Source organism: Heptranchias perlo, chromosome 2 (assembly GCF_035084215.1).
Source record: "Heptranchias perlo isolate sHepPer1 chromosome 2, sHepPer1.hap1, whole genome shotgun sequence".
Classification (NCBI taxonomy): Eukaryota; Metazoa; Chordata; class Chondrichthyes; order Hexanchiformes; family Hexanchidae; genus Heptranchias; species Heptranchias perlo.
The window spans coordinates 39,809,302-39,818,785 of NC_090326.1; the positions used below are offsets into that span (position 1 = coordinate 39,809,302).

At 41.6% G+C, this 9,484-nt stretch overlaps 1 protein-coding gene across 1 annotated transcript in view; it reads right to left on the reverse strand.

Annotated features, from left to right (window-relative positions):
- si:dkey-154p10.3 (oocyte zinc finger protein XlCOF6) overlaps positions 1–8,572 on the reverse strand; it is a 46,291-nt gene extending 37,719 nt beyond the window's left edge. The window contains exons 1-2 of the mRNA XM_068001773.1: positions 8,396–8,572; positions 826–2,025 (exon numbers count right to left, since the gene is read on the reverse strand). Coding sequence (XP_067857874.1) covers positions 826–2,023 — 1,198 coding nt within the window. The 5' untranslated portion in view covers positions 2,024–2,025; positions 8,396–8,572. The remainder of the gene's footprint in view (positions 1–825; positions 2,026–8,395) is intronic.
- Between the last annotated feature and the right edge of the window lie 912 nt (positions 8,573–9,484).

Genomic DNA, 9,484 nt, shown 5'->3' on the forward strand with positions numbered 1-9,484 from the left:
TATATTTCTTCCGACTCAGCTTCCTGTAAGGGCTCCATTCCCTTCTCCCAGTTTCTCCCCCGTCAGAACACCTTGCTGACGAAAAGTCATCGACCTGAAACATTAGCTCTGTTTCTCTCTCCACAGATGCTGCCTGACCTGCTGAGTACTTCCAGCATTTTCTGTTTTTATTTCAGATTTCCAGCATCTGCTTTTGATTATTGCTGGTGAAGTAGTCTGAATCCTTGGTGTCAACCTGCCTTTTCCTTCTACCTGGGCCACTAAAGTCTCCTCTGCTTTGCTAGATTTTCATGCTTCCCTTTCCACCAGACTATCTACCATCCATTTCGCCATTCAGACAATCAGTGTCAGGTATATGTCCTTGTTTCTCTCATTATGCTTCCTATTGTCTTTTATTACTTCTGCTACTATACTATTTCTTTTCCTATAAAAGTGCTTTTTTTCTCCTGCTCCTCCTCCCTGGAGAGCATAAGGCTCAGAATCACATCATATAGTCCATTTACCTACTGAATCATCAGAAAAGCTCAAAAGGTGGTTAACAGAATCAGGTACTGATTAGTTATGGAGCACCTGAATTACACTGGCTTGCTGGAACATTGTGGAGGGATTTTCTCCAATCACTGTTACTTACAAAGATATAAGCTCATTCTTTTAGAACACATGTACAGTTTTATCAGAAATAATGAACAAAGGAAATTTTCCCACATTGTTACCGTGTCAATATATAAAACCAAGATAAGGGCAGATTCGGTAAACAAAAATAAAAAGAAACTGGTCAAGGAGTTCTTGCCAATTTGCTGAGGGGAAAAAAATGAATCAACCTACCAGTAAAATCACACTGTGTACACTTAAAAACATCCTCATAATGGCAGGCAGAATGCAAATCTCTCACATTCTCAGAGGAATAGAAAGAGGGACATTTCGAACAGTAGAAGAGGCCTGGCTTTTGTCGGTGTGTGACTTCGTGCAGTTTCCAAGCGTTTTGTCTCGTGAATACTTTCTTACAGAATGAGCAACTGTAGGTCCACCTTTCAGCATTGTGGCTCTTGAGGTGCTTTTCCATCAGGTTCCACTCAGACGTGCAGGAACTGCAGTACGTGCATTTAAAACATGTGTCTCCATCGTGACAGTTCAAGTGAAGGTTGTAAATGTCTTTTGTCTTCAAGTCCAGTTTGCACAACTTGCAAAAATAATGTTCATTTCTCAAGACAGTTTGAGTGTTTTCGGCATTATTAGAACATAGGTTTTCACTATGCCTTTTCTTACTGAGCTGCCTTTGCTTCTTAGGACTTGCATGACCAACATCAGCTTTCTGGCAGTAGGCTTCTAAGCTCACAGTATGAGTTTTATTATTATTATTGGATATCCGACAGAGGCCTAGTGACATAAGGTGCTCTGACTGAGCTTCCTCGTCGTCTTCACACATACCAGGCACAGCTGTCCCAACAGCGGATGGCTGTGGCCCTGATGCCACAGGATGGGGTTCATCTAATTGAAAAGGTGTAGACTCCCCTTCAAACAATGTGCTGACCTCACATGTATCAGCAGCATGCAGATTATCATTGTGCCCTCCCAGTCCCATTTCACAGGACACAGGGCTAATATTGTGAAGCATCCTATACATAGGAAGAAGAAAAGACATCCTCTCTAGGTTATCCACAATAATATCCTCAGCCACTTTACTTTCAGTGTCCATGTCGACCTCCGTGTTGTATGTGGAGTCATGTTCTGTGTGACATGTGCCAGTCATCTTCTTAGAAAGCTGATCACTGGCCTTGGATTTGTGAAGGTCTGCTATGTGAGAGTTCATTTTGATCTTCAGGCTGCAGGTGAATGCACAGATTTTACATCTGTAAACTTCGACAAGGAATATCTCCACAAAGTTTGTAAACTGGCGCTCGATACCTTCCATATTGCTTACGCATAAACTCGATGTAGTGGTCTCTTCTGACAAATGTAAAGTCACCGGCTGAATATTCTGGAAGACAAATCTTGCTTCATTCATCTTCTTTAAAATAATCATATCTGCAAATACAGATTAGAGATTAAAATGATGAACTGTAAAATCCATTACATTACCCAGTGTTTTTTGTTTTCACTGCTGGGTAAACCCTTCTTCAAAGTTTATGATGTGGCAAACTGCAGCAGAATTCAGTTCTTAAAATACATTTCATGCAGTAAAAAATACTCTTCTGTTGAATGTCTTGTGATACTAAAGGTCAAGGAACAATTAACTTTGCATTTTTCAATTGCAGGATATTTTATTAGACATGCTGGTAGCCAAAATGAAGGTCATTAAATTAATCAAAATCACAAAGAAACCACGCATTGAAATTCCTTGTGTCAATAACTTTAGCAAAAAAGTTGGCATGATTACAGGGTGAGATTTCCCATTATGTACTCGCATTAACTTTATCCATAAAATTAGATGGGCACAGTTTCCACCCCTTTACCCAACACTCACCTAAGCTACATTATGGTGTGATATTGTACACTTCTGAATTATGAAACTTTCTGGATTACTAAAAACAGGTTATGCACGTTACTGCTGTATATGTAGTTTGGTCATCTACATAAAAACAAACACCAACCATAATTCTGACCTAAAACCATGCAAATAAAAGCACAGGCAGACCCATCCTCCCATACTACTGCCAGACCCAGGCTCCCAATACTGTAAGAGCCTGCCTCCTCCCAAATACGGCCAGACCCTTTCTACCATTAGCAACACCATACGAGAACCAAACCGTTCACAACCTTGGCGTTCTATATGACCCTGAGATAAGCTTCCAACCCCATATCCGCTTCATCACCAAGACCTCTTACTTCCGCATAGAATGATACAGCACAGGAGGCCATTTGGCCCATCGTGCCTGTGCCAACTCTTTGAAAGAGCTATCCAATTAGTCCCAATCTCCTGCTTTTTCCCCATAGCCCTGCAGATTTTTCTGCTACAAGTATTTATCCAATTCCCTTTCGAAAGTTATTATTGAATCTGCTTCCATCACCTTTTCCGACACTGCATTCCACATTATAACAACTCGCTGCGTAAAAAATGTATTCCTCATGTCCTCATGCAATAATCGTGGGGGACTTTAATCTTCACATTGACTGGGCAAATCAAATTGGCAAAAGCAGTCTGGAGGATGAGTTCATGGAATGCATTCGAGACAGTTTCCTAAAACAATACGTCATGGAACCAACCCAGGAACCAGCTATTTTAGATCTTGTATTGTGTAATGAGACAGGGTTAATTAGTAATCTCTCAGTAAAGGATCCTCTGGGGAAGAGTGATCATAATAAGATAGAATTTCACATTGAGTTTGAGAGTGACATACTTAAGTCCGAAACTAGAGTCTTAAACTTAAATAAAGCCAATTACATAGGTATGAGGGCAAGTTGGCTAAGGTAGATTAGGAAATTAGATTAAAAGATATGAAGGTAGATAAGTAATGGCAAAGAAATATTTCAATATTCTCAACGAATATACATTCCATTGAAAAATAAAAACTCGACGGAAAAAATGATTCATCCGTGGCTAACTAAAGAAGTTAAGGATAGTATCAGATTAAAAGAGGTGGCCTACAATGCTGCGAAGAACAGTAGTAAGCCTGAGGATTGGGAGAATTTTAGAGAACAGCAAAGGATGACCAAAAAATTGATAAAAAGGGAGAAAATAGAATATGAAAGTAATCTAGCAAGAAATCTAAAAACAGATTGTAAGAGCTTCTATAAGTATAAGAAATAGGAGCAGGAGTATGCCATCTGGCCCCTCGAGCCTGCTCCGCCATTCAACAAGATCATGGCTGATCGTCTACCTCAACGCCATTTTCCTGCACTATCCCCATATCCCTTCATGCCTTTAATATCTAGAAAACTATCGATCTCTGTTTTGAATATACTCAATGACTGAGCCGCCACAGCCCTCTGGGGTAGAGAATTCCAAAGATTCACCACCATCTGAGTGAAGAAATTTTTCCTCCTCTCAGTCCTAAATGGCCTACCCCTTATTCTGAGACTCCCCAGCCAGGGGAAACATCCTCACTGCATCTACACTGTCGAGCCCTGTAAGAATTTTGTATGTTTCAATGAGATCACCTCTCATTCTTCTAAACTCTAGAGAATACAGGCTTAGTCTACTCAATCTCTCCTCATACAACAATCCTGCCATTCCAGGAATCAGTGTGGTGAACCTTTGTTGCACTCCCTCTATGGCAAGTATATCCTTTCTTAGGTAAGAAGACCAAAATTGTACACAATACTCCAGGTGCAGTCTCACCAAGGCCCTATATAATTGCAGTAAGACATCTTTACTCTTGTACTCAAATCCTCTTGTAATAAAGGCCAACATACCAATTGTAAAAAGAAAGTAGCAAAAATAAACGTTGGTCCCTTAGAGGCTGAGACTGGGGAATAAGGAAATAGCAGAGACGTTAAACAAATATTTTGTATCTGTCTTCACAGAAGACGACACAAAAAGCATACCAGAAATAGTGAGGAACCAAGGGGCTAATGAGAGTGAGGAACTCAAAGTAATTAATATCAGCAGAGAAAAAGTACTGGAGAAACTAATGGGACTAAACGCCGATAAATCCCCTGGCCCTGATGGCCTACATCATAGGGTTCTAAAAGAGGTGGCTGCAGAGATAGTGGATGCATTGGTTATGATCTTCCAAAATTCCCTAGATTCTAGTACAGTCCCAGCAGATTGGTAGGTAGCAAATATAACCCCGCTATTCAAGAAAGAAAGGAGAGAGAAAACAGGGAATTATAGGCCAGTTAGCCCGACACCAGTCATCGGGTAAATGCTGGAATCCATTATTAAGGAAGTGGTAACAGGGCACTTAGAACATCATAATATGATTAAGCAGAGCCAACATGGTTTTATGAAAGGGAAATAGTGTTTGACAAATTTATTTAGAGTTTTTTGAGGATGTAACTAGCAGGGTAGATAAAGGAGAACCAGTGGATGTAGTATATTTGGATTTTCAAAAGGCATTCAATAAGGTGCCACATAAAAGGTTGTTATGCAAGATAAGGGCTCATGGGGTTGGGGGTAATATATTAGCATGGATAGAGGATTGGTTAATGGACAGAAAGCAGAGAGTAGGGATAAAAGGATCATTTTCAGGTTGGCAGGCTGTAACGAGTGGAGTGCTGCAAGGATCAGTGCTGGAGCCACAGCTATTTACAATCTATATTAATGGCTTAGATGAAGGGACCGAGTGTAATCTATCCAAGTTTGCTGAAGATACAAAGCTAGGTGGGAAAGTAAGCTGTGAGGAGGACAGAGTCTGCAAAGGGATATAGACCGGTTAAGTGAGTGGGCAAGAAGGTGGCAGATGGAGTATAATGTAGGGAAACGTGAGGTTATTCACTTCGGTAGGAAAAACAGAATATTTTTTAAATGGTGAGAAACGATTAAATGTTGGAAACACAAAAAGTTAGCATGCAGGTACAGCAAGCAATTAACATGTTGGCCTTTATTGCAAGGGGGTTGGACTACAACAGTAAGGAATTCTTACTACAATTGTACAGGGTTTTGGTGAAACCTCACCTAGAGTACTGTGTACAGTTTTGGTCTCCTATCTAAGGAAGGATATACTTGCCTTAGAGGTGGTGCAATGAAGGTTCACTAGATTGATTCCTGGGTTGAGGGCTGATGGCCGGCGTGGACACGATGGGCCGAAGGGCCTCTATCCGTGCTGTATGACTCTATGACTCTATGATTGTCCAATGAGGAGGGATTTAGTAGAATGGGCCTATACCCTCTGGAGTTTAGAAGAATGAGAGGTGATCTCATTGAAACATACAAGATTCAGAGGGGGCTTGACAGGGTAGATGCTGAGAGGTTGTTTCCCCTGGCTAGAAAGTCCAGAACTAGGGGGCATAGTCTCAGGATAAGGGGTCAGCCATTTAAGACTGGGATGAGGAGGAATTTCTTCACAGAGGGTTGTGAATCTTTGGAATTCTTTACCCCAGAGGGCTGTGGATGCTGCGTCGTTGAGTATGTTCAAGGCTGCTATAGACAGATTATTAGACACTAGGGGAATCAAGGGATATGGGGATCAGGCAGGAAAGTAGAGTTGAGGTTGAAGATCAGCCATGATCTGGTTGAATGGCGGAGCAGGGTCGAGGGGCCATATGGCCTACTCCTGCTCCTATTTATGTCTCCTCTGGTTCCTTACCAATTACCTTAAATCTGTGTCCTCTGGTTACCGACCTTTCTGCCACTGGAAACAGTTTCTCCTTATTTACTCTATCAAGACCCTTCATGATTTTGAACACTTCTATTAAATCTCCCCTTAACTTTCTCTGCTCTAAGGAAAACAATCCCAGTTTCTCTAGTTTCTCCACGTAACTGAAGTCCCTCATCCCTGGCACCATTCTAGTAAATCTCCTCTGCACCCTCTCTAAGGCCTGGACATCCTTCCTGAAGTATGGTGCCCAGAATTGAACACAATACTCCAGCTGGGGCCAAACCAGTGTCTTATTAAGATTTAGCATTAACTTCTTGCTTTTGTACTCTATGCCTCTATTTATAAAGCCAAGGATCCCAAATGCCTTTTTAACAGCCTTCTCAACTTGTCCTGCCACCTTCAAAGACTTGTGTACGTACACTCCCAGGTCTCTCTCTTCCTACACCCCCTTTAAAATTGTACCATTTAGTTTGTATTGTCTCTCCTCATTCTTCCCACCAAAATGCATCCTTCACAATTCTCTGCGTTAAATTTTATTTGCCACGTCTGCCCATTTCACGAATCCGTTTATGTCCTCCTTAAATCTGTTACTATCCTCCTCATTGTTTACTACATTTCCGAGTTTCGTGTCTTCTGCAAACTTTGAAATTATGTCCTGTGTACCTAAATCATTATTATGTATCAAAATAAACAGTGGTTCCAACACCGACCCCTGGGGGACACCACTGTATACTTCCCTCCAGTCTGAACAACAACCATTCACCACTACTCTCTGCTTTCTGTCCCATAACCAATTCCATATCCATGTAGCCACTGCCCCTTTAATCCCATGGACTTCAATTTTGCTAACCAGACTACTATGTGGTACTTTATCAAATGCCTTTGGAAAGTCCATATACACATCAACTGCACTACCCTCATCAGCTCTCTCCGTTACTTTGTTACCTCTGTAACATTGCCCATCTCAGCCCAGCCTCAGCTCATCTGCTGCTGAAACCCTCATCCATGCCTTTGTTACCTCTAGACTTGACTATTCCAAAGTTCTCCCGGCCGGCTTCCCATCTTCCACGCTCCATGAACTTGAGCTCATCCAAAACTCCCGGTCCGGCAACGCCTCGACTTTAAAATTCTCATCCTTGTTTTCAAATCCCTCCATGGCATCACCCCTCCCTATCTCTAACACCCTCCAGACCTACAACCCTCCGAGATCTCTGCACTCCTCCAATTCTGGCCTCTTGTGCATCCCTGGTTTTAATCGCTCCAACATTGGCAGCTATGCTGTCAGCTGCCTGGGCCCTAAGCTCTGGAATTCCCTCTCAAGCCCTCTCTCCTCCTTTTAAGATGCTCCTTAAAACCTTCCTCTTGTTGCCTGTCCTGGTATCTCCTTATGTGGCTCGGTGTCAAATTTTGTCTGATTATGCTCCTGTGAAGCGCCTTAGAACATTTTACTATGTTAAAAGCGCTATATAAATGCAAACTGTTGTTGTTATTACTAATTAATAAATTTCCCATCTCAATTTATAATGTCACCACATCTCTTATTACAGTCCCATCCATTTTGCTGTGGGCAAGGAAGCGGACCATTTACTAACTATAACATTTTTAACAAATGACAGGAAACATACGGAACAGGAAAAAAACTGTTTTGAGAGTTAAAACTGAAACAATACTTCAGCCATCAAGCCACCTTCGTTAAGTAATTTCTCAGAGTCAAATATTTTGCCCTTCCTCTTAAAATCCTAACTCCACCATGCATCATGTGAACTTTCAAACATCTAACAGGACTCCTTCGCAAAGAGACTGGGCCTTTGCCAAAAGTGTTCCACTGCACTACTAGGTCTGATGGGTTTTCTGAAAATGTTCTATGACCTTTACTGGAAAGCCTGGCCTCCAGTGCCAATATTTTTCTTAACTCATAAACATTTTGCACTGGCCTGTGCTGTAATTTCAGTCATACATGACATTTATACGTGTGTTAACAGTAGTCCCCCAACAGCTGCCCCGTGTATAGAACGATAATAGAAGTAAAACATCAGGAAAACCATCAGTAATCATGGCAACACAAAATATTAACCCCCATGTACTGTGCTACGGGGATGGATCCGTCACATTATTTACTGGAAAACTAAGAGAGCAATTGTAATTCTTGCTGATAAAAACTTATTCCAGTGTTAACAATCGATAGGATTACAGACCTCGGATAGGTTGGCAGCAGATGGACCTCACGTACAGTTTATCTGAGCTAATCCTCTGGTTGCAGCCTCAAAATGAGGACTTGTGTATTCTCCTTAGATCTTCCAGTGCCTGGCTGTGCCATTAGGCCAAAGAACAGGGTCATCTCCCCCCCTCCCCCTCGACTCAGCACCAGGAAGTGCACGCGACCCAGGAGTGACAGGCCGACGCGCACTTCCTTTGTGACGTTAGAAAATCAGCGAAAGAGAACTACGATTCCCAGAATGCAACCTGCGGGCAGCCGGCAGGAGCGCGCGGTGTCTGTGACGTCATGCGCGCGCGCGCGCTGTGCTGCTAACAGCACATACTCTGTTTTTGCACAGCCTTGTATTTTATAATGACAGTTTAACAAAAGTATTCTCTGCACACACCGAGGAAAACTTACTGCACTGAGTATACCAATCTGTTTTTTTTTCCGCGAAATTCTTCAGCATGCTTTGTTTCTTTGGGTTATTGATTTCAAGAAGTGGTGCTGGATTTAACTGATAGGAATGGTACTGTTGCTCACGTTTTTGACATTTGGCATGTCATTACTGTTTCAGTTGATTATTAATTTTATAAGATTAGGCACTTATTTTTTCGTAGGACTGTAATTTTGCAGAATGTATGTTGTAGAAAGTATTTTTCTACAACATGCAGCCTTTAATTTTACTACGGTTAACCCTGTATGGTTTTGGGTGAAAGTTAGAAGCACAGTAAAATAATTCTGCCTACACCAAGGAACACCTGTTAATTATAGTGACATTGTAAGTGCCATTTGTATTATTACAGTACCTGTATTACAATTTTGCATTTAAGAACTTGTTAAAAGCTCATTTGGTCAATCCAGGAAATTGTTGACCAATACAAACTAGGAAGGACTCTGGCTTGGTGTTGAATAGCTGATTCAATTAGCCTCAGCAAGCCTGGGTTATGGAGGAGAAAATCAGTCTGTTACCACGCCTGATCACTATCCATAATCAAGTAATTATTTTATGGCCACAGACATGATTTAAAAAGAGATTGACTTCAAGGTAGATGGGGGAAATGCACTGAATGTAGTGTACATGGAC